At 39.8% G+C, this 25778-nt stretch overlaps 1 protein-coding gene across 1 annotated transcript; it reads left to right on the top strand.

Moving 5' to 3' along the window:
- Positions 1-368: 368 nt before the first annotated feature.
- On the top strand, positions 369-25527 carry LOC103352048 (uncharacterized). Its single transcript, XM_008273444.3, has 5 exons — positions 369-556; positions 11469-11582; positions 14267-14380; positions 17068-17184; positions 25225-25527. The coding sequence occupies exons 1-5, from the start codon at positions 470-472 to the stop codon at positions 25354-25356; spliced, it is 564 nt and encodes a 187-aa protein (XP_008271666.3). The 5' UTR covers positions 369-469; the 3' UTR covers positions 25357-25527.
- The last annotated feature ends 251 nt before the right edge of the window (positions 25528-25778 follow it).

Here is a 25778-nt window from a genome sequence, read left to right as displayed (position 1 = left end):
CTGGTGAGGTCTGGGAGACATACAAAGAACCACTGATAGGTGTGGCCATAGTGAGGAACATTAGGGAATCCCCTTACCCTGCCATGGGAACCAGGAGAACTGACTATAGGAAGATGAGGGGAGGTGTAGATCAGCCTGGGGTGCATGTTTAGGGGGTGTTAAAGAAGTGGCCACATGAAGCTGCCCTCTCTTGGCTCTCCCCACCACCCCGCCCAATGACATGTCAGTTGCTAGGCTTTATGATGTCAGAGTCAGCCCAGGCATCCCATTGGCTGCATCAGTGCCTTCATTACCAAAAAAGGTAAAGCAAGTGACTCCTCATTGTCCTAAGGTATATATATATATATATATATATATATATATATATATGAGTAGGGCTGTGGCCCTGGATGGAGTACTGCGTGTCTCTGAGAGGCCTGAGGTAACCTGTGTTGCTCAGTTTTCTAAAACAGATAAGCCCTGTTCCATCATGAGCACTGAAGAACCAACCTCAAGTACTGAAGATGGGGAGGAGAAGAGCATGCCGGGCCAATCAACCGATAAAGAAAATGAAAAGGTAAAACGATACTACCAAGTTCCTCCTCTGTTTCCCCATAGATCCCCATCCCACTACTTCTACCCTGTCCTTTCCTGGCACAGATCTCTTCCTTAATTTTACTCCCTGCTTCTATTTTCACCCAGAAACTTTTTATTTATGGTGTACAAACTTCATACACTTCATAAAAACAACTTTAGGAACCTAGTGATTCTTCCTCCCTACTCCCCCTCCCACCCACATTCCCACACTTCTTCCTCCTCCTTCTCCTTTTCACATTCTTAATTTTTTAAGATCTATTTTTAATTAAATTGATACGCATAAGATTAACTCCATACTAAGTAAAGGATTCAGCAAATAGTATGGGGAAAAGATAGTTCCTCAATGGTTGAAACAAGGGCTGTTCAAAGTCATTGCATCTCAGAGTGTCAATTTCACTTCTATAGATTACCTTTTAGGTATTCTATTAGTGACCACAGGTGAGTGAGAACAAATGGTACTTGTCCTATTGGGACTCCCTTAGTTTACTTAGTATGATGTTTTCCAGTTGCATCTGTATCGTTGAAAAAAAAAAAGGATTTCCTTTATCTTACGGCTGTGTACTATACCGTGTTGTACATATCCCATATTTTGTAATTCAGTCTTCAGTTGACGGGCATTTTTGTTGTATGCAAACTAAAGAGCTTTATAGTTACAAACTTCCTCCTCCCTCTATTATTACCATTTTTATTTTTTACTGTGAACTGTTTTCAATGGATTTTATACACATATGATTAACATTTTGTTAAGTAAGGAGTTCAATAAATAGTATGTAGAGAAAAAATGAATAAACTGAAACTGTTCCTCAATAGTCAAGACAAGGGCAGCTCAAGTCATCCCTTCTTGTAGTGTCAATTTCCCTTCTATAGATTCAGTTTTAGGTGCTCTATTAGTTCTCACAAATCAGGGAGAACGTATGGTATTTGTCCCTTTGGGACTGGCTTATTTCACTAAGTATGATGTTTTCCAGATTCATCCATTTTGTTGCAAATGACAAGATTTCGTTTTTTACCACTGTGTAGTATTCTATAGTGTATATATCCCATAATTTCTTTATCCAGTCTTCTGTTGATGGGCACTTAGATTGATTGCATGTCTTAACTATTGTAAATTGAGCTATAATAAAAATGGCTGTGTTTACTGATTTCATTTCCCTTGGGTAAATTCCCAGGTGTGGGATGGTAGGTCTATACTCAGATTTCTGAGTTATCTCCATATTGTCTTTCACAGTGGCTTTGCCAGTTTACATTTCCACCAACGGTGGATTAGGATACCTTTCCCCCAACATCCTCACCAGTATTTGCTGTTTGTTGATTTCTGTATGAAAGCCATTCTAACTGGGGTGAGGTGAAACCTCATTGTGGTTTTGATTTGAATTTCCCTGATGGCTAGTGATCCAGAACATTTTTGTGTGTGTGTGTCTATTGGCCATTTGGATTTCCTCTTGAAAAATATCTGTTTAAGTACTTGGCCCATCTCTTAACTGAGTCATTTGTTTTGTTGTGGAGTTTCTTGATCTCTTTGTAGATTCTGGTTATTAATCATTTATCAGTTGCATAGTTTGTAAATAATTTCTCCCATTCTGTCAGTTGCCTCTTCACTTTCCTGAGTGCTTCTTTTGTTGTACAGAAGCTTCTCAATTTGTTGTAATCCCATTTGTTAATTTGGGCTTTGACTGCCTTTGGCTCTGGGGTCTTTTCCAAGAACTCTTCACCTGTGCCAGTGTCTTGCAAGATTTCCCCAATGTTCTCTAATAATTTGATGGTCATAGATTTAGATCTTTAATCCATGCTGAGTGGATTTTTGTGTAAGGTGCAAGGTAGGAGTCTTGCTTCATACTTCTGCATGTGGAAATCCAGTTTTCCAGCAACATTTGTTGAAGAGACTGCCCTTATTCTAGGGATAAGCTTTAGCTACTTGGTCAAACATAAATTGGTTGTAGATGTCTGGACCAACTTCAGCTGTTTCTGTTCTGTTCCATTGGTCTATCCATCTGTTTTTGTGCCAGTACCAGGTTGTTTTGATTATAACTGCATTGGTTATGTCTTGAAATCTGGTATTGTGATACCTGGCGCTTTGCTTTGGTTGTATGATTGTTTTAGCTATTTGAGATCTCCTGTACCTCATATGAATTTCAGCAACATTTTTTTAAAGCAGTTTTCCAGCCTGCCTTTTTTTGAAGATTTTTATTTTATTTATTTGAAAGTCAGAATTACACAGAGGCTGGGAGAGGCAGAGAGAGAGCGAGAGAGGTCTTCGATTTACTGGTTCACTCCCCAGTTGGCCACAACAGCCAGAGCTGTGCCAATCCGAAGCCAGGAGCCAGGAGCCAGGAGCTTCTTCCAGGTCTCCCATGCATGTGCAAGGGCCCAAGGACTTGGGCTATCCTCTACTGCTATCCCAAGCCATAGCAGAAAGCTGGTCTTGAACTGGCGCCCATGTGGGATGCCGGCACTTCAGGCCATGGCGTAAACCCACTGTGCCACAGCACCGGCCCTCAGAAACATTTTTTCTAGATCTTAGAAGAATGTCTTTGATATTTTGATTAGTATCTCATTGAATCTGTAAATTTCTTTTGGAAGAATGGACAATTTGATGATATGATTCTTCCAATCCATGAACATGGAAGATTTTCCATTTTTTGGTCTCTTCTTCTATTTCTTTCTTTAATGTTCTGTAATTTCCATTGTAGAGACCTTTGACATCCTTGGCTAAATTTATTCCAAGATACTCAAATTTTGGAACTACTGTGAATGGAATTGATTGTAGAAACTCAATATTAGCCCTGGCGTTGTGTTTACAAAACTGACTGTTGATTCTTGTGTCTTGGCTTTTCATCCTGCTACATTATCAAAATATTCTATGAGTTCCAATAGTCTCTTAGTGGAGTCTTTTGGATCCCATATATATAGAATTGTGTCATCTGCAAATAGGGATATTTTGAGTATCATCTTCCCAATTTGTAGATGGGACTGACCATAAAAGTTCTTTCTCAACCATGGCATCTTCTGTGTATAAAAAAGCTATTGATTTTTGAATGTTTATTTTGTATCCTTCCACTTAACCAAACTATTTTATGAGCTCCAATAGTCACTTAGTGGAATCTTTTGGATCCCCTGCATATAGAATCATGTCCTCCACAAATAGGGATTGTTTGACTTTCTCCTTCCCAATTTGTATCCCTTTGATTTTGTTTTCTTTCCTAATGGCTCTGGCTAAATCTTTCAGGAATATTTTAAAGAGCACAGGTGAGTGTGGGCATTCTTGTCTGGTTCCAGATCTTAGTAGGAAAGCTTCCAGCTTTTCCACATTCAGTAAGTTGCTGGCTGTGGGTTTGTCATAACTTACCTTGATTGTGTTGAGGAATGTTCCTTTTATGCATAATTTGCTTAAATTTTACATCATGAAAGGATGTTATATTTAATCATATACTCTCTCTGCTTCTATTGAGATAATCATATGGTGCTTTTTTCTTTAGTTTGTTAATGTAATGTATCACGTTTATTCATTTGCAAATGTTCAACCATCCTTGCAAACCAGGGATAAATCCCACTTGGTCTGGGTAAATTATCTTGTTTATGTGTTGTTGGATTTGGTTGGCTTGGACTTTTTTCAAATGTTATTTAAGTTATACAAGTTTCATGTATTTTTTCATATATACAGGTTTAGGTACATAATGACATTTCCCCCCTACTCTTCCTCCAGACCACACTCCAACACTTCCTGCTCCTCCCTCTCACATTCCCACTCTTAATTTTTACAAAGATCTATTTTTATATAGTTAAGCCTACAGCAATTAAACAATTTCATCAAATAGTATGAAGAAAAAAAAAACACTCAATGGAAGAGACAGGGACTATAAACAGACATCAAATCTCAAAAACAAAATATCTATTTCACTCCCATACATTACATTTTAGGCACTCCATTAGTTACCTCAATCAGAGAAAATATATTGTATCTGTCTTTTGGGACTGGCTTATTTTACTAATTACAATTGTTTTCAGTTTTATCCATTTTGTTGCAAAAAACAAGATTTCATTTTTTTAACCAATGCATTATAAACATACCATAATTTCTTATCCAGCCAACAGTTTGTGGACATCTGGGTTCATTTCATATCTTCACTATTGTGAATTGTTCTAAAATGAGCATGAGTGTACAGATAACATTTCACATGCTGATTTCTTTTTGTTTGGGTAATTTCCACGAGTGGATGGCTAGATCATACATTAGTTCTACACTCACATTTCTGAGGTGCTTCCATACTGTCTTCCACAGTGGCTGTACTAGTTTACATTCCCACCAGCTGTTGACCAGGATACCTTTTCCCCCACATCCTTGACACTTAGTGCCAAGTTTGCGGTTCCCCAGGACTCCTGTACATCAGGAGCAGGAGTCAGTCCTAGAAGCTGGGGGGTGGGGGAGTAGTACAAATACTGGACTCCTACAAAGGCATGTGTCCTGCTCACTTGGAACATAATGTGTGTGTGTGTGTGTGTGTGTGTGTGTATGTGCTGTTGACAACCTGCATGCCACCCCCACACAAGTGGATGTGAAGAATGTGGTCTGATGACCCTATCATCACTTCCCCATAGACATTCCCAGGGCACATACTAACTCAAATTGAGTCAACATGTAGATCCCTCTCAACAGCAAGTCTTAGACATGCAGGACCATTTGGTGAAAGTGCGCTAACCACTGTACCTCCTGCTGGGGAACTCCCTTCCAATTTCCCTCCTAAGTTTATGTAAAAGAACAGATTGTTCATTCACGGGGGAGGCTATAACCCACAAGGGCAGATATAGTGAGTTACAGAGACTTCACTGCTCTTTTCACTCACTGTCAGTCTTCAGAGCACACATCTGACACAGATGACATTATTTCCCAAGGAAACAGAGCCTGGAAGGTTAATCAGTGTGACCTAAGGTGCAGAGGTAGCAGTGGCCTTGCTTTGATTTGCAGTTAGGTCAGGGGACTTCAAACTCTCATGCTCATGTCACCCTTGATATTGCTCTCATCTGCCTTAAGGCAGTCTATTGCTTCATTTGCAATGTTCAGCCTAGCAGTGGTTGGAGGTGGGCCCTTGGCTGTGTTAGGATGCCCATAGTTCCCTCACTGTGGTGACAACCCCTGTGTCCAGTCCCATAAGAAGGCACACGATAACCATGACTGTGTGATGTTCTGATTGTAGATCCTCTCCCTTAGTTAGCATCTACTCTGCTCATCAGGGGCTCACATGACACCAGGCTTTCAATCTCAGGCTTTGGAGGTAGGCACTCTTGTGTTTGGTACTAACTCCACCACCTCGCCAATGTGCATGACTTTGGGAAAGTCACTAAATCTCTTGGTATTTATTTCATTCAATACACAAACATTAGTTGAGACAATATGGATGCATCTCTTGTGTGAGATACCACATATTCCTCCATGCTAGTGAAGGGGCCAAGGAGATGAACACATGGTGATTCCTGCTCTCCTGGGGGTCATGGTGGTGTGTTGCAAGCATCACCAATGAGCAGACCAGGGCATGGAAGGGCCATAAGTGCAGAATGGCCAGGGCCATGAGGGTTCAGGGACCCACAGCCTCCACCTCCATCTCCACTCTGTCCCATCCTTCTTCCCCATTAAAGAACATCTCCCCTCCACAAACGCTCTTCCTGAAACTGCTGCCTCCATAGATTTGATCTATCTTCTGTAATCTGTCCCACTTTGAGCCTTGGATACCCCAATGCAGCTGTTGAACTACTCTTGTTCTCATGCCATGTCATGCCTCATTTTCCATGAAAACTTTATGTCTAATTCACCCATGTACCAGTCCAAGTTCCATGTGCATGGCACAAGACAGGGACTCAGTAGATTTTGTGGATTTCTGCTGGTAAAGTGTTCAGAAATGCATTCTGTTGCCCCCATAACCATTCTCTAAGGAGGGGATTATATCACGGCTAGCACAAGATGCTTCAGGTGTGTTCAGGACTCACTGGGGATACTTCAGTTGACTGAAGGGCATCAGAAAGAGCGTGAGGAGTCACATGTGAAGGATGCTTGTGTCCCCATGGAGGGAACAAATCAGCTCTGTTAGTAGGGAGATCTGCATATGTTCATCCAACTGCACAAGGTAGTGATTGGCTCTGATGAATGCAAACATGAATGGATCCACCCCATCTCCTGTGTCACAAATAGAAGCTCTGTAAAGGGAAAACATTCCATACAGTGGAACGCACTATACAAAAACCAGCAGGAAGAAGTTGTTTATATTAATGATTGGAAAGGTAATTCTGAAACAAATGTTTTCAATGCATTTTAATATTTGTGTCAATGAGGTGGTGACCACAAGTGTCTGTAGCCAATTTGGGTGTGCCTTGTGAGTGTGTTGCCATCTGTAAAGAGCACACGTTCACAGCACCTCTAGTTGGTAGACAGGCAGTAAATGCCGGCAAGAAAGAAGAGCTCTTTCTGACCTGAATGAGTGTTGCCTGGTCTTGAGGTGGTTGTGTGTGATGTGCAGGGATCGCTCTATTGCCTCGATCACAACACCACTGGGTTTTACAATATCCTGACCTGTGTCATTTAAATAAGGCTTTAGATATTGATAAATTGATGCTTCACATAGCAAAGACATACCTATAGTGAAAAAGAAAACACTTTGATGGATCCATGTCAGTGAGAGGGAGGAGACTCCTAGGGGAGTCACCCTGCAGTGACCTGGGGACACAGTTCCAGTTGCTGTCTTTGAGATGACCCTCACAAGGGTCTTTCTGCTTAAAGTCCAGAAGATGCTGAAAAAAAAACTGAGTCTAAAATATGAGTAAAACAGCAAGTACCTGTCCTCTGTATAGGTGTGGAGGGTAACAAATAAACACGGTGGCAAATTACAGTTCTCTGTTATATTCTATCAGTTCACTGATAACATGAACCAATTAAAACAAGAAGAATAAATTATACTAAATAAAAATATCTATACTTCTAATAGCCACATTTCCTGTTCTCCCTCAAACTATTTAAATATCTATCATTGACTTCCAGAAAAGATTCTCAAATATCCTCTGTGGATAAAAGAATATTTTTTCAAGTTTTCAGTCCTTGGGGAAAAAAGATAAAACTACAAAAAAAAATGAAAACAAAATAAATCACAATGCATTTCCCTCTGTCTTTGATAGGTGCACCTGAAAGTCCTTCTCATTGCAAAGTAAAATTTCCATGTATCATGTAGCATTAAAGCGTATTTCATATTAGGCATGGCAATGAAGAATTATACTTCTTAGCCTTAGGCTGCTTAGAGGATAAAATGTGAAAATGTTGAGCACTGTAGAACTGACTTTTCAATTATGTGATTTAAGGGGTTTGGGTTCTTTTCTATTATTCGGGGGCTTATTCCCCCAATATGCCACATGTGGAATGTACATTTGGGAAGGCATGCATCAGTACAACTTTGTTCCAAAAGTGCAGCACAAGCATTGGTCTAGGTGTGTCTGTGGCCCACATGGTACACAGTGATGAATGCAGAACATGTGCTCATTGGAAAGCTGATGCCTGACTTGATGGTCTCTGTTCTAGGGCTGACTTCTGTTCACTGTTTCAGCCCAACCATCCGAAGTAAGCCAAGGGGTTTGTTCTCAGGGATACCCGGGTCCAGTAGAGCAAGTGGGATATGACTATCAAATATAATGGAAGGCCCTTATTGTCAAATATTCTAATCAGGGTTTGATCTGCACTACGCGATAGAGTTTGCCTGTGAAGTTTTCTTTGTGGTTTCTTTATTGAGTTTTCTTTTTTTAACTTTTATTTAGTAAATATGAATTTCCAAAGTACAGTTTATGGATTACAATGGCTTCCCCACCATAACTTCCCTCACACCCGCCCCCCTCCCATCTCCCACTCCCTCTCCCATTCCATTCACATCCATTATCTTTCAATTATCATTTTCAATTATCTTTATATACAGAAGATCGATTTAGTATATATTAAGTAAAGATTTCATCAGTTTGCACCCACACAGAAACACAAAGTGTAAAATACTGTTTCAGTACTAGTTATAACATTACTTCACATTGGACAACACATTAAGGACAGATCCCACATGAGGAGTAAGTACATAGTGACTCCTGTTGTTGACTTAACAATTTGACACTCTTGTTTATGGCATCAGTAATCTCCCTAGGCTCTAGTCATGAGTTGCCAAGGCTATGGAAGCCTTTTGAGTTCGCCGACTTCGATCTTATTCAGACAGGGTCATATTCAAAGTGGAAGTTCTCTCCTCCCTTCAGAGAAAGGTACCTCCCTCTTTGATGGCCCCGTTCTTTCCACTGGGATCTCACTCACAGAGATCTTTCATTTAGGTCTTCTTTTTTTATTTTGCCACAGTGTCTTGGCTTTCCATGCCTAAAATACTCTCATGAGCTCTTCAGGCAGATCCGAATGCCTTAAGTGCTGATTCTGAGGTCAGAGTGCTATTTAGTTCATCTGCCATTCTATGAGTCTGCTGTGTATCCCACTTCCCATGTTGGATCTTTATTGAGTTTTCTATCACATGGCATTTCAGGATACAAACAAGAGTTACACACATACTAAAAAAATCACTTATAAGTTGGCCTGTGAGCACTGAATAACAGAAGTGGGAACCACTAGACAGCATCTAGGATTCACTAAGAAAAAGACATATCTTTGTAAACATCATCATCTTTCTTTGATAGTGCTTTGATGGTACTCATGGGGATGTTATACATTTCTTATCTGAGGAGTAGTGTGGGACGCCTTAGTAGTCCTTCCTTAATTTCTGAGGTCTAATGTGCAGATATGTGGACTGGACAAACCCTGGAACAATAATTGAGGCCCTAGCCCTATATTTTCTATTTTCTTTCATTATCAAGTTATGTGAATTCCTAAAGAGATTGAGGCCAGTGTTGACCTGTTGTAAAAATCAAGATGATTGCCACCTCTATCCTTAGTCCACTCAATTCTTTAAAATTTTTAGACTTTTATCTAAAATAATTTTAGAGTCACAGGAAATATCAAAGGATGCTCAAGAACATATTCCTTCATCCAGCCTACCAGGTATGAAAATCTCCAGGACACTGTCACCACACACTGTCAAAACTAGAACATGGACACTGATATAATCCTGAGGGTGTTCAGGTATCACCACTATTAACAAGATATTTCTATTCCACTTACTTTGCATTCTGATGGGAATATTATATGCATCCCCCAAATTTCTTTTTAACACTTTTTAAATAATTATTTAGTTATTTATTTGAAAATCAGACTTCCAGAGAGAGAGATAAAGAGTGAGACCTTCCAACTGCTGGTTCATTCTTCAGATGGCTGCAATGGCCAGCACTGGGACAGGCCAAAACCAGGAGCCAGGAACTTTTACAGGTCTTCCCACAAGGGTGTCAGGGACTCAAACACTTGTGCCATCTTCTGCCACTTTTCCAAGGCCATTACCAGGGAACAGGATCAGAAGTAGAGCAGCTGGGACACAAACTGACTGCCATCCATATGGAATACCGATATTGCAGGCAAAGGCTTGAATACTATTCACAATACCAGTTCCACTAATAAAAAACTTTCTGGATTTTGACTGAGATAGTGTTGAATCTACAGGTGAATAGGGGAAGAAATGACATCATACAATATTGTATCTTCCAACTCATAAGCAAAATACAGCTATCCATTTATTTATTTGAGACATTAATATACCTCTACAATATTTTGTAAATTTTATTATATAAGACTTCTTTGTCTTTGGTCACATTTCTAAGTATATTATATATTTTTAACATTCTAAATGTCACTGTTTTTAAATTCAATTCACAATTAACACCTGCTAATGTATAAACAAATACTTTGTGTATAGATTATGAGTCTTTCAATCCAGGTTAACTCAGTATTTATTGTAGAAGTTGTTCTCAGATCAAATGTTCTCCCTAGACTCTCTCGTAGTCTTTGAAAAGAACAACTTCCACTTGTCCCTTTCCAATCTTCATGCATTTTATTCTCTTCTCACACTAGGCAGCTTCTCTGATAGGTACAAAGGTGATCTCCATCTGCCCGGCTCCCCAAGCCCTCTGTACATTGGTCTTAGGATGTACAGTCTTGTGTGTAAATACCCAGAACAGCATGTAGCATATGAGTACCTGCTGCCATTATGCTGGCAATATCCATTTCAGGGTACTCTATTTACTGACATGTGTACAAGGCTCTGATTTGAAACTAGTGTCAGACACCAGGGAGAGAAAGTTTATTCACTGAAGGTTGACAGATTAAAGACCCTCACTTCTAACTGGTAATAGAAAACTCAAGAGTTCTAAGTGGACGTTGGCAAAAAGAAGTTGGAGGGCAAAGTTGCCTAGCAATAGCCAAGAAGTGAAAGGTCTTCAGGGTGTCTAAGAGGTAACTGCAGGTGGAAAATGAGATGATTCACAGAGTAGCCACTTTACTTTGGAGGAAGTTTATGTGACACATCCAAAAACTGGTACTGGTGAGGTCTGGGAGACATACAAAGAGCCACTGATAGGTGTGGCCATAGTGAGGAACATTAGGGAATCCCCTTACCCTGCCATGGGAACCAGGAGAACTGACTATAGGAAGATGAGGGGAGGTGTAGATCAGCCTGGGGTGCATGTTTAGGGGGTGTTAAAGAAGTGGCCACATGAAGCTGCCCTCTCTTGGCTCTCCCCACCACCCCGCCCAATGACATGTCATTTGCTAGGCTTTATGATGTCAGAGCCAGCCCAGGCATCCCATTGGCTGCATCAGTGCCTACATTACCAAAAAAGGTAAAGCAGGTAACTCCTCATTGTCCTCGGGTGTATATATATGAGTAGGGCTGTGGCCCTGGGAGGGAGCACTGTGTGTCTCTGAGAGGCCTAAGGTAACCTGTGTTGCTCAGTTTTCTAAAACAGATAAGCCCCATTCCATCATGAGCACTGAAGAGCCAACCTCAAGCCCGGAAGAGGGGGAGGAGAGCATGCCGGGCCAATCAACCGATAAAGAAAATGAAAAGGTAAAACGATACTACCAAGTTCCTCCTCTGTTTCCCCATAGATCCCCATCCCACTACTTCTACCCTGTCCTTTCCTGGCACAAATCTCTTCCTTAATTGTTTCGTTTCCTTTTTGTTTCTTTTCTCACCCAGAAACCTTTTATTTAAGGAATACAAACTTTGGCACTTCATACATAGCATAAATAATGATTCTTCCCAACCTACCGCCTCCCACCCACACGCCCACACTTCCTCCTCCTTCTCCTATCCCCATTCTTATTTTGTACTAATATCTATTTTCAATTAACTTTATACACATAAGATTAACTGTATACTAAGTAAAGGATTCAACAAATAGTATGGGAAATAAAAAACAGATCCTCAACATTCGACACAAGGACTGTTCAAAGCCATTGTATCTCAAAGTATCAATTTCACTTCTACAGATTACCTTTAAGGTGCTCTACTATTGACCACAGGTGAGGGAGAACAAATAGTAGTTGTCACTGACTGATTTTACTTAGTATGTTTTCCATTTTCACCCATAACACTGCAAATTATAGAATTTCATTTATTTTACGGCTGTGTGCTATATCATGGTGTCCATATCCCACATGGGCTGGGCAAACCCTGAAACAAGAATCGAGGCCATAGTCCTATACTGTGAATTCCTAAAGAGAATGCGACCAGTGTTGACTTGTTGAAGAAATCAGCATGATTGCCCACTCTAGCTTTCATCCACTCTTATTCTTTTAAGTTTTTAGACTTTTATTATGAAGTAGTTATAGAGTTACTGGAAATTTCAAAGGATGCTCAAGAAAATATTCCTGCATTCAGCCTCTTCAGTAGGAAAATCTCCAGGACACTGTCACTGCACACTGTCAAAACTAGAACATGGACACTGATACAATCCTGAGGGTAATCAGATCACCACTATTAATAAGTTATTACTTCTTTTCCACTTCCTTTGCATTCTGATGGGAATATTATAGTCATCCAGGAAATTAGTTTTAAAAACTTTTTAAAAATATTTATCTATTTATTTGAAAGTTGGAGTTCTAGAGAGAGAGAGAGAGAGAGAGAGAGAGTGAGAGACATTTTCCATCTGCTGGTTCACTCTCTAGATGGCTGCAATGGCCAGCACTAGGGCAGGCCAAAACCAGGAGCCAGGATCTTCTTCCAGGTCTCCAAAAGTGTGTCAGGGATCCAAACACATGTGCCATCTTCCACCACTTTTTCCAGGCCAATAGCAGGGATTTGGATCAGAAGTAGAGCAGCTGGGACACAAACTGACTGCCATCCATATGGAATATCGATATTGCAGGCAATAGCTTTACCTGCTATGCCACAATGCTAGTCCCTCTATTAAAAAACTTTCTGGATTTTGATTGAGATTGGGTTGAATCTACAGGTGAATAGGGGAAGAAATGACATCATACAATATTGTATCTTCCAACTCATAAGCAAAGTACAGCTCTCCATTTGTTCCTTTGTGCCATTATACCTCTGCAATATATTGTACATTTTGTAATGTAAGACTCCTATCTTTGATTACCTTTCTTTGTAAGTAGTTTATATTTTATGATATTCCAAATGTCCCAATGTCATTGTTTTTGCATTCACTTTGCAATTAAACCCTGCTAATGTATAAATGAATACTTTGTGTATAGATTATGAGTCTTTCAATCCAGGTTAACTCAGTATTTATTGTAGAAGTTGTTCTCAGATCAAATGTTCTCCCTAGACTCTCTCGTAGTCTTGGAAGAGAGCAACTTCCACTTGTCCCTTTCCAATCTTCATGCATTTTATTCTCTTCTCACACTAGGCAGCTTCTCTGATAGGTACAAAGGTGATCTCCATCTGCCCGGCTCCCCAAGCCCTCTGTACATTGGTCTTAGGATGTACAGTCTTGTGTGTAAATACCCAGAACAGCATGTAGCATATGAGTACCTGCTGCCATTATGCTGGCAATATCCATTTCAGGGTACTCTATTTACTGACATGTGTACAAGGCTCTGATTTGAAACTAGTGTCAGACACCAGGGAGAGAAAGTTTATTCACTGAAGGTTGACAGATTAAAGACCCTCACTTCTAACTGGTAATAGAAAACTCAAGAGTTCTAAGTGGACGTTGGCAAAAAGAAGTTGGAGGGCAAAGTTGCCCAGCAATAGCCAAGAAGTGAAAGGTCTTCAGGGTGTCTAAGAGGTAACTGCAGGTGGAAAATGAGATGATTCACAGAGTAGCCACTTTACTTTGGAGGAAGTTTATGTGACACATCCAAAAACTGGTACTGGTGAGGTCTGGGAGACATACAAAGAACCACTGATAGGTGTGGCCATAGTGAGGAACATTAGGGAATCCCCTTACCCTGCCATGGGAACCAGGAGAACTGACTATAGGAAGATGAGGGGAGGTGTAGATCAGCCTGGGGTGCATGTTTAGGGGGTGTTAAAGAAGTGGCCACATGAAGCTGCCCTCTCTTGGCTCTCCCCACCACCCCGCCCAATGACATGTCATTTGCTAGGCTTTATGATGTCAGAGCCAGCCCAGGCATCCCATTGGCTGCATCAGTGCCTACATTACCAAAAAAGGTAAAGCAGGTAACTCCTCATTGTCCTCGGGTGTATATATATGAGTAGGGCTGTGGCCCTGGGAGGGAGCACTGTGTGTCTCTGAGAGGCCTAAGGTAACCTGTGTTGCTCAGTTTTCTAAAACAGATAAGCCCTGTTCCATCATGAGCACTGAAGAGCCAACCTCAAGCCCGGAAGAGGGGGAGGAGAGCATGCCGGGCCAATCAACCGATAAAGAAAATGAAAAGGTAAAACGATACTACCAAGTTCCTCCTCTGTTTCCCCATAGATCCCCATCCCACTACTTCTACCCTGTCCTTTCCTGGCACAAATCTCTTCCTTAATTGTTTCATTTCCTTTTTGTTTCTTTTCTCACCCAGAAACCTTTTATTTAAGGAATACAAACTTTGGCACTTCATACATAGCATAAATAATGATTCTTCCCAACCTACCGCCTCCCACCCACACGCCCACACTTCCTCCTCCTTCTCCTATCCCCATTCTTATTTTGTACTAATATCTATTTTCAATTAACTTTATACACATAAGATTAACTGTATACTAAGTAAAGGATTCAACAAATAGTATGGGAAATAAAAAACAGATCCTCAACATTCGACACAAGGACTGTTCAAAGCCATTGTATCTCAAAGTATCAATTTCACTTCTACAGATTACCTTTAAGGTGCTCTACTATTGACCACAGGTGAGGGAGAACAAATAGTAGTTGTCACTGACTGATTTTACTTAGTATGTTTTCCATTTTCACCCATAACACTGCAAATTATAGGATTTCATTTATTTTACGGCTGTGTGCTATATCATGGTGTCCATATCCCACATGGGCTGGGCAAACCCTGAAACAAGAATCGAGGCCATAGTCCTATACTGTGAATTCCTAAAGAGAATGCGACCAGTGTTGACTTGTTGAAGAAATCAGCATGATTGCCCACTCTAGCTTTCATCCACTCTTATTCTTTTAAGTTTTTAGACTTTTATTATGAAGTAGTTATAGAGTTACTGGAAATTTCAAAGGATGCTCAAGAAAATATTCCTGCATTCAGCCTCTTCAGTAGGAAAATCTCCAGGACACTGTCACTGCACACTGTCAAAACTAGAACATGGACACTGATACAATCCTGAGGGTAATCAGATCACCACTATTAATAAGTTATTACTTCTTTTCCACTTCCTTTGCATTCTGATGGGAATATTATAGTCATCCAGGAAATTAGTTTTAAAAACTTTTTAAAAATATTTATCTATTTATTTGAAAGTTGGAGTTCTAGAGAGAGAGAGAGAGAGAGAGAGAGAGAGAGAGAGACATTTTCCATCTGCTGGTTCACTCTCTAGATGGCTGCAATGGCCAGCACTAGGGCAGGCCAAAACCAGGAGCCAGGATCTTCTTCCAGGTCTCCAAAAGTGTGTCAGGGATCCAAACACATGTGCCATCTTCCACCACTTTTTCCAGGCCAATAGCAGGGATTTGGATCAGAAGTAGAGCAGCTGGGACACAAACTGACTGCCATCCATATGGAATATCGATATTGCAGGCAATAGCTTTACCTGCTATGCCACAATGCTAGTCCCTCTATTAAAAAACTTTCTGGATTTTGATTGAGATTGGGTTGAATCTACAGGTGAATAGGGGAAGAAATGACATCATACAATATTGTATCTTCCAACTCATAAGCAAAGTACAGCTCTCCATTTGTTCCTTTATGCCATTATACCTCTGCAATATATTGTACATTTTGTAATGTAAGACTCCTATCTTTGATTACCTTTCTTTGTAAGTAGTTTATATTTTATGATATTCCAAATGTCCCAATGTCATTGTTTTTGCATTCACTTTGCAATTAAACCCTGCTAATGTATAAATGAATACTTTGTGTATAGATTATGAGTCTTTCAATCCAGGTTAACTCAGTATTTATTGTAGAAGTTGTTCTCAGATCAAATGTTCTCCCTAGACTCTCTCGTAGTCTTGGAAGAGAGCAACTTCCACTTGTCCCTTTCCAATCTTCATGCATTTTATTCTCTTCTCACACTAGGCAGCTTCTCTGATAGGTACAAAGGTGATCTCCATCTGCCCGGCTCCCCAAGCCCTCTGTACATTGGTCTTAGGATGTACAGTCTTGTGTGTAAATACCCAGAACAGCATGTAGCATATGAGTACCTGCTGCCATTATGCTGGCAATATCCATTTCAGGGTACTCTATTTACTGACATGTGTACAAGGCTCTGATTTGAAACTAGTGTCAGACACCAGGGAGAGAAAGTTTATTCACTGAAGGTTGACAGATTAAAGACCCTCACTTCTAACTGGTAATAGAAAACTCAAGAGTTCTAAGTGGACGTTGGCAAAAAGAAGTTGGAGGGCAAAGTTGCCTAGCAATAGCCAAGAAGTGAAAGGTCTTCAGGGTGTCTAAGAGGTAACTGCAGGAGGAAAATGAGATGATTCACAGAGTAGCCACTTTACTTTGGAGGAAGTTTATGTGACACATCCAAAAACTGGTACTGGTGAGGTCTGGGAGACATACAAAGAACCACTGATAGGTGTGGCCATAGTGAGGAACATTAGGGAATCCCCTTACCCTGCCATGGGAACCAGGAGAACTGACTATAGGAAGATGAGGGGAGGTGTAGATCAGCCTGGGGTGCATGTTTAGGGGGTGTTAAAGAAGTGGCCACATGAAGCTGCCCTCTCTTGGCTCTCCCCACCACCCCGCCCAATGACATGTCAGTTGCTAGGCTTTATGATGTCAGAGCCAGCCCAGGCATCCCATTGGCTGCCATCAGTGCCTACATTACCAAAAAAGGTAAAGCAGGTAACTCCTCATTGTCCTCGGGTGTATATATATGAGTAGGGCTGTGGCCCTGGGAGGGAGCACTGCGTGTCTCTGAGAGGCCTGAGGTAACCTGTGTTGCTCAGTTTTCTAAAACAGATAAGCCCCATTCCATCATGAGCACTGAAGAGCCAACCTCAAGTGCTGAAGATGGGGAGGAGCAGAGCATGCCCGACCAATTGGATGATAAAGAAAAGGAAAAGGTAAAACGATACTACCCAAGTTCCTCCTCTATTTCCCCATAGATCCCCATCCTACCACACCTACCCTGACCTTTTCTGGCACAAATCTCTTCCTCAATTGTACCCCTTGTTTCTTTTCTCACCCAGAAACCTTTTATTTATAGTGTACAAATTTCATGTGCTTCATAAATACAACTTTAGGTCAATAGTTATTCTTCCCACCCTACTAGCCCTCCCACCCTCACTCCAACACTTCTTCCTCCTCCCTCTCCTATTCCCTTTCTTACTATTTACTGAGATCAATTTTCAATTAACTTTATACAGATAATATTAACTTTATATACTAAGTAAAGTGTTCAACAAACAGTATGAGAAAAAACAGTTCCTCAGTGAGTGAGGCAAGAACTGTTCAAAGTCTTTGCATTTCAAAGTGTTAATTTCACTTCTATAGATTACCTTTTAGGTGCTCCTTTAGTTACCACCAGTGAGGGAGAACAAATGGTACTTGCCCTATTGGGACTCCCTTAGTTTACTTAGTATGTTTTCTAGCTGCATCTGTAACATTGCAGAAGAAGGGAGTTCATTTATCTTAGGGCTGTGTACCATACCATGTTGTACATATCCCATATTTTCCCAATTGAGTGTTCAATTTACAAGCATTTTGTTGATTCCATATCTTAGCTATTGTGAACTGAGCTGTAATAAACATGGAGGTATAGATAATTCTTTCTTAAGCTGATTTGTTTTTCCCATGAATAAATACCCAGGAGTGGGATGCTTAGGTCACATGGTAGGTCTATCTTCAGATTTATGAGATATATCCATACTGTCTTCCACAGTGGCTATATGAGTTTACTTTCCCACCAACAATGGATTAGGGAACCTTTTCCCCACATCCTCACAAGCATTTGTTGTTTGTTGATTTCTATACGAAAGCCATTCTAATGGAGGTGAGCTGAAACCTCATTGTGGGTTTGATTTGCATTTCTCTGATGGGTGGTGATCCTGAGCATTTTTTCATGTGTCTGTTGGTCCTTTGGGTTTCCTCTTTTGAAAAATTTCTGTTGAGTTCCTCTGCCCATTTTTCAACTGGGTTGTTGTTCGTTGTTGAATTTCCTGAGCTCTTTATATATTTATGATATAAATCCTTTATCAGTTATTGCCTAGATTGCAAATAATTTCTCCCATTCTGTCAGTTGATTCTTCACTTTCCTGAGAGTTTCTTTTGCAGTGTAGAAGATTCTCAATTTGATGTAATCCCATTTGTCAATTTTGACTTTCATGGCATGTACCTCTGGGGTCTTTTCCAATAAGTCTTTGACTATGCCTCACAGGGTTTCCCCATTTCTCTCTAATAATTTGGGTTGTAGATTTAGTTATCTCACCCATTTTGAGTGGATTTTTGTGTACAATGTAAGGTTAGGGTTTTATTTCATACTTTTGCATGTGCAGATCCAGTTTTCACACACCATTTGTTGAAGAGTTTGTCCTTGTTCCAGGGATTGATTTTAGCTCCCTTTTCAAAGATAACTTGTTTGGAGATGTGTGGGTTGATTTCTGGCATTTCTGTTTTGTTTCATTGGTCTATCCATCTGTTTTTGTGCCAGTACCAGGCTGTTTTGATTATAGCTGCCATGTAATGTGTCTTGAAATTTGGTGTTGTGATACCTCTGGCTTTGTTTTCATTGTTTAAGATTGCCTTAGATAGTTGGGGTCTTCTGTGTTTCCATATAAATTTCAGCATTGTTTTTTTGTGTATCTGATAAGAATGTCCTTTGTATTTTGATCGGTATCACATTGCTTTCAGTAATATGGACATTTGATGACATTGATTCTTCCAATCCATGAACATTGAAGATTTTCCATTTTTTTGTGTCTTTTTCAATTTCTTTAAAAATGTTCTATAAATCTCATTGTAGAGATATTTTACTTCCTTGGTTGAATTTATTCCAAGGTATTTGATTTTTTTTTGTAGCTATTGTGAATGCAATTGATCTTAGGAGTTCAATCTCAGCCCTGGCTTTGTTTGTGTATACAAATACTGTTGATTCTTGTGTCTTGACTTTACATCCTGCTACATTATCAAAATATTCTGTGAGTTCCAATAGTCACTTAGTGGAGTCTTTTGGATCCCATATATATAGAATTGTGTCATCTGCAAATAGGTATATTTTGAGTACCACCTTCCCAATTTGTAGATGGGATTGATCTTAAAAGTTCTGTCTTAGCCATGGCATTTTCTGTGTATACAAAAGCTATTGATTTTTGAGTGTTCATTTTGTATTCTTCCATTTAACCCACCATGGTATGAGTTCCAATAACCACTTAGTGGAGTCTTTTGGATCCCCTAAATACAGGATCATGTCATCCACAAATAGGGATAGTTTGACTTTCTCCTTCCCAATTTCTATCCCTTTAATCTTGTTGTTTTTTTTTTTTTTTCTGAATGGATCTGGATAAATCTTCCAGGAATATTTTGAAGAGCATAGGTGAGAGTGGGATGCCTGTCTGGTTATGATGTTAATGGGAATATTTCTAGATTTTCCACATTCAGTAGGATACTGGCTGTGAGTTTGTCATAAATTACCTTGATTTTGTTGAGGAATGTTTCTTCTATAAGTAAATTCCTTAATGTTTACATCCATAAAAAGATGCTATATTTAATCAAATTTAATCAAAAAGCTTTCTCTGCTTCTATTACCATAATCATATGGTATTTTTTTCTTTAGTTTGTTAATGTCGTGTCATTTATTGATTTGCAAATGTGAACCATCCTTGCATACCAGACATAAATCCTACTTGGCCTGGGTGAATTATCTTGTTTATGTGTTGTTGGATTTGATTGGCTTGGATTTTATTCAAATGTTATTTGTTATATACCTTTTGTGTATTTCATATATACAGATTTAGGAACATAGTGACATTTTCCTCCTACTCTCCCAGCAGACCACACTCCAACCCTTCTTCCTCTTCCCTCTCACAATCCCACTCTTAATTTTTACATAGCTCTATTTTCAGTTTACTTAATGACAATACAGTTAACCCTAAACTAATTAAAAGATTTCAAAAATAGTATGAAGAAAAAAAAAGCACTGTTCCTTAATGGAAAGACAAGGACTATAAAAAGACATCAAATCTCAAAATTCTTTTTCACTCCAATACATTACATTTCAGCTATTCCATTAGTTACCTCAGATCAGGGAAAATATATGCTATCTGTCTTTTGGATCTGGCTTATTTTACTAAGTACAATCATTTCCAGTTCCATCCATTTTGTTGCAAAAGACAAGATTTCATTTTTTAGCAGCTGAAAAGTACTCCATGGTGTATATATACCATAATTTCTTTATCCAATCAGCAGTTGATGGACATCTGGGTTGATTCCGTATTTTCACTATTGTGCATTGTTCTACAGTCAGCATGAGGGTACAGATAACTTTTCATATGCCAATTTCTTTTGCTTTGGGTAAATTCCCACAGGTGGGATGGCTGGATCATAGGACAGGCCTACACTCACATTTCTGAGGTGCCTCCATACTGTTTTCCATAGTAGCTGCAACACTACATTCCCACCACTACATTCCCACCAACTACATTCCCAACAACACTCCACCACTGCATTCCCACCACTACATTCCCACCAACAGTGGACCAGGGTACCTTATTCCCCACATCCTCCCTGGGGTTTGTTCTTTGTTGTTTTCTGTATGCGAACCATTCCAACTTGAGTGGGATGAAACCTCAATGTGGTTTTGATTTGCATTTCCCTGAGAGCTAGTGATCCTGAACCTTTTTTTCATGTGTCTGTTGGCCATTTAGGTTTCCTCTTTTGGAAAAATGGCTGTTCAAGTCCTTTGCCCATTTCATAAATGGATTGCTTGTTTCGTTCGTGTTGAGTTTATTGAGCTCTTTACATATTCTGGACATTAATCCTTTAGCAATTGCATGGCTTGCGAATAATTTCTCCCTTTCTGTTGGTTGCCTCTTTGCTTTGCTGAATGTGTCTTTTGCAGTGCAGAAGCTTCTCAATTTGATGTAATCCAATTTGTCTATTTTGGCTTTGATTGCCTGTGGGTCTGTTTTTTTTTTTTTTTTCAAGAAAACATTGCTATGCCAATTTTGTTCAGTGTTTCCCCAATGTAAATTGTGATATCAGGTCATAGGTTTAGGTCTTTGATGCATTTTGAGTGGATTTTTGTGTAAGGTGTTAGATAGGTATGGGTATAGTTGAAAACTTCTGCAGATGGAGATACAGTTTCCTCAGCACCATTTCTTATAGACAGTTGTTGCTCCAGGGATTGATTTTAGCTCCTTTGTCAAAGATGCAATAGTTGTAGATGCCTGAATTGATTTCCGGATTTTCTGTTCTGTTCCATTGGTCTACATGTCTGTTTTTGTGCCAGTACCAGGCTGCTTGATTCTAACTGCTCTGTAGTATATCTTGAAATCACATTTTGTGATGTCTTTGGCTTTTTTCTGTTGCTGAAAATCACTTTAGCTACATTGGTTCTCTTGTCATCTTCATTTGTTTCCAGAAATTGTTTGATTGCTCTTTATTTTTTCTATGATCCACTGTTCATTCAGGAACATGTTGTTCAGTCTCCGTGTGTTTGCAAATGATCTAGACATTCTTGAGTTGGTGACTTCTAGTTTCATTCCATTGTGGTCAGAGAAGATGCATGGTATGGTTTCAATTTTTCTGAATTTGCTGAGACTTGCTTCATGGCCTAGCATGTGGTCTATCCTGGAGAAAATTCCATGCACTAATGAGAAGAATGAGTTTTATGCAACTGTAGGATGACAAGTTCTGTAGATATCATTTAGGTCCATTTGGTCTATAGTCAATTTGCTCTGTTGTTTCTTTGTTGATTTTCTGTCTAGTTGATCTGTCCATTGATGAAAGTAGGGTGTTGAAGTCCCCTTTTACTATTATATTGGAGTGTATGTCTCCCTTTAGATCCGTTAACTTTTCTTTTACATAGACAAGCACTCTGTATTTGGGTGTGTATATATTTAGTATAATCACATCTTCCTGTTGAATTGACCCTTAATCATTAAGTAGTGCCTCCCCTTTTTATTCTATTTTAACTGTTTCTGTGTTAAATTCTATTTTGTTTGCTATTAGAATGGGAACACCTGCCCTTTTTTGCTTACCATTAACATAGAACATCTTTTTCCATCTTTCACTTTCAGTCTGGGTGTATCTTTGTTGGTGTAATGTGTTTCTTGTAGGCAGCGAACAGATTTTTTTTTTCTTTTAAATCCAACCAACCAATCTGTATATTTTAACTACAGATTTGAGGCCATTTACATTCAAGGTAACTATTGATAAGTAATGACTTGGCTGTGCCATTTTTTCTATAAATATTCCTATTGTTTCCTTTGGATTTCTTTTGGACTTCTGGGAAATTTTCTGCTTTCACCTTCTTTAATAGTGACACCTTGCTTCTGTGTGTAACACATCCTTAAACATCTTTTATAAGGTTGGACGAGTGGTGACAAATTCTTTAAATTTCTGTTTGTTATGGATATTCTATTTCACCTTCATTCATAAATGAGAACTTTGCAGGAAACAATACTCTGGCTTGATTTTTTTTTCTTTAAACTTTTGGACTATGTCTCATCCTTCCCTTCTACCCTGTAAGGTTTCTGTTGAGAACTCAGCTGTGAGTTTAATTGGAGAGCCTCTGAAAGTAATCTGGCATTTTTCTTGTGCACATCTTAATCATTTATATTTTACTCCAGAGATTTTGAATAAAATGTGTTGTGGTGAAGATATTTTCTGGTCATGTCTATTAGTTCTATGTGCTTCCTGTACTTGTACATCCCTTTCTCTAAGTTAGGGAATTCTTCTGTAATTATTTTACTAAAAAGGCCTTCTAATTCAGTCTCTCTTTTCATACCTTCAGGAACTCCTAAGACCTGTTTGTCAGGTAGTTTGATAGTATCCCATAAATCTCCAACACTTTTTATTAGCTTTCTAATTTATTCTTCTTTTTTTCAATCTGACTCTAAAATTTCCACAGATTTGCCTTTTAACTCAGATATTCTTTCTTCTGCCTCACCAAGTCTCTTGTGAACGCTTTCCACTGGTTCTTTTTATTTTTATTTTTTTGATATTTTTGACATCTTTATTTGCAAGTAGCAAAGACAGAATATGAATATAAATTTCCAAAGTACAGCTTATGGATTACAATGGCGTCCCCCCATAACGTCCCTCCCACCCGCAACCCTCCCCTTTCACACTCCCTCTCCCCTTCCATTCACATCAAGATTCATTTTCGATTCTCTTTATATACAGAAGATCTGTTTAGCATACATTAAGTAAAGATTTCAATAGTTTGTTCCCACACAGAAACATAAAGTGAAAAATACTGTTTGAGTACTAGTTATAGCATTAAATCTCAATGTACAGCACACTAAGGACAAAGATCCTACATGAGGAGTAAGTGCACAGTGACTCCTGTTGTTGACTTAACAAATGGACACTCTTGTTTATGGCCTCAGTAATCACCCTAGGCTCTTGTCATGAGCTGCCAAGGCTATGGAAGCCCCCTGAGTTCACTGACTCTGATCATATTTAGACAAGGCCATGGTCAAAGTGGAAGTTCTCTCCTCCCTTCAGAGAAAGGTACCTCCTTCTTTGATAACCCATTCTTTTTATTTGATTATTGAATTTTTCATTTCTAATATTTCATTTTGATTTCTCTTTAACATCTCAATTTCATGGGAAAATTTTCATTCATGTCACGTATGGTTTTATTTAATTCATGGAACTGCTTCTGATTACTTCTAAGTAATCCTATGATTAATTTTTTGGATTCTGTTCCTGGCATTTCATCAATCTCTTAATCTCACATCCTAGTATTGAAGTGTTGTGTTCCTTGTGTTCCTTTGGGGGCATCATGCTGTCTTCTTTATTCTTATTTTTTGAATTTCTGCATTTATTTTTAGGCATTTGTGGAGATACTTGCTTTTTTTTCCTGTGATGTCTTTTATCTTTGGACTATGCCTATGTGGCTGAGTGGAGTGTCTGCTCTTTCAGTGACTACCCAGAGGTGTGCACTGGGTGTGACCTGGGAGCTCTGTTCAGTGCTCCATGCTGAGGGGAGTGTCCAGGGTAACACTCAATTTGGGCGTGGTAAATCTCTTTTTTTTTAATCAGAGGGGAGGGTGTGATAAGCTCTGTTGGTATAATCTCATACTCACCGCCTCTCCTCCATGGAGTCCAATGCCTTGACGCCAGCCTCAGTGGGTGCAATATTCATCCATGCTGCCAAAAGAACCACACAAAGGATGTGTGCAGTCCTCAGTGTGAGCATGGGTCCCACAACAATGACTCTCACCAGGCAGTCAGTGACTGCTCAGAGACCCAGCCACACGCTGTGCCCTCCCACACACCACCAGTGTTTTCGTAGTCCATCCCAGCACACAAGGCTCCCACAGTGACAACTGCCCATCCCCGTCGTCAACTCTCCCAACAAGACTTGGGCGTCTCCTCTCAGTTGGTAGCTGGGCATGTGGACACAAACTGCCACAGTTTTCATGTGCGTTCAGTGTGCCTCTGCCTTCTCTCATCTATTACAAAGATGCCAGGGCTGGGTGGCGGGGAGAGAGAAGCAGGCCCCCTCCCTTCTTTTCCTGTCTAGGTTGGCAGGTACACTATCTCCCACTGGGCTCTGTATCAAACACTTGCCAGGCTCTTCCTGCAGCTTTATTCCCAGTGGCTTGGGCTGCTGCTGTCTGGTCTGACCTCCCTCTCCAAAGCTGGTGCTGAGTCTCTCAGCTGCTGGAGTCTGAGTTGTGGGCATCCACACCCTCCACATGGATCCATAGTATCCCTCACAAAAAAAAAAAAAAAAATTGTGAGTAGTTTCCTCTCCAGTTTTCTCCCCAATTCTTCCCTGAAACTGCACTCTCTCCTCTTTTATTTCTAACTATGTTCCCCTAGATTAGAGCAGTAAACTCCCTCCCTATTCCTCCATCTTGGAATCGCCATCCTGTTTCTATTATCTTCCCCTAAACTAATGATCTTCCGTTCTTTCCCTGTTCCCATGCCAGATTCAGAAGATACTCTCGAAGGTGAAGTTAACTGTCCAACAAAATCCTCAAGCTGTCAACAAAACCAAAAAACCAACAATATTAGTATTTTACTATAGGAATAAGAAGAAATCTGAAGTTGCCAACAAGTAAGCAAATAATCTACGATGAGCTCCCACAGATCAAAAGAAACTCCCTGATAATGGCAGCAGCCAATGACTTAGTCCATGAATGTCTGTGGGGAGTTTGTCTGCATACAGCCATGAGCTCTAACATGCAGAGTAGATTGTGGACACAATAAAATAAACCAACTTTAGCGGGAGACATCTGTGTGTATCTTTGCCTCTGAGGGTGGAGTGGGACGGAAGTGATACCACAGGTGGTTTAGAACGGAGAGACCAGGTGTCTCACAGGGGTTCGTGACAGACCAACAGGTTGATAGTCGACCAGACAGTCTGAGGACTGGAGTAGGACTGAGCAACAAAGAAAAATTCCTTTTATAAATTTCATTTCACTAACAAATAGGCAAAGGTCTTGGTGATTTTTGGACTCTGTGTGTATGTACAAAGAGAATG

This window comes from Oryctolagus cuniculus, chromosome X, assembly GCF_964237555.1.
Source record: "Oryctolagus cuniculus chromosome X, mOryCun1.1, whole genome shotgun sequence".
Lineage (NCBI taxonomy): Eukaryota > Metazoa > Chordata > Mammalia > Lagomorpha > Leporidae > Oryctolagus > Oryctolagus cuniculus.
This window is presented reverse-complemented; position numbering and strand designations above follow the sequence as displayed.

Excerpts from the sequence above, each read along its gene's own strand:
- LOC103352048 (XM_008273444.3), top strand. The coding sequence starts at position 470 with ATGAGCACTGAAGAACCAACCTCAAGTACTGAAGATGGGGAGGAGAAG. Across the intron at positions 557-11,468 it reads CCGATAAAGAAAATGAAAAG|TTTTCTAAAACAGATAAGCC; the intron begins GTAAAACGATAC and ends TGTGTTGCTCAG. Across the intron at positions 11,583-14,266 it reads CCGATAAAGAAAATGAAAAG|TTTTCTAAAACAGATAAGCC; the intron begins GTAAAACGATAC and ends TGTGTTGCTCAG.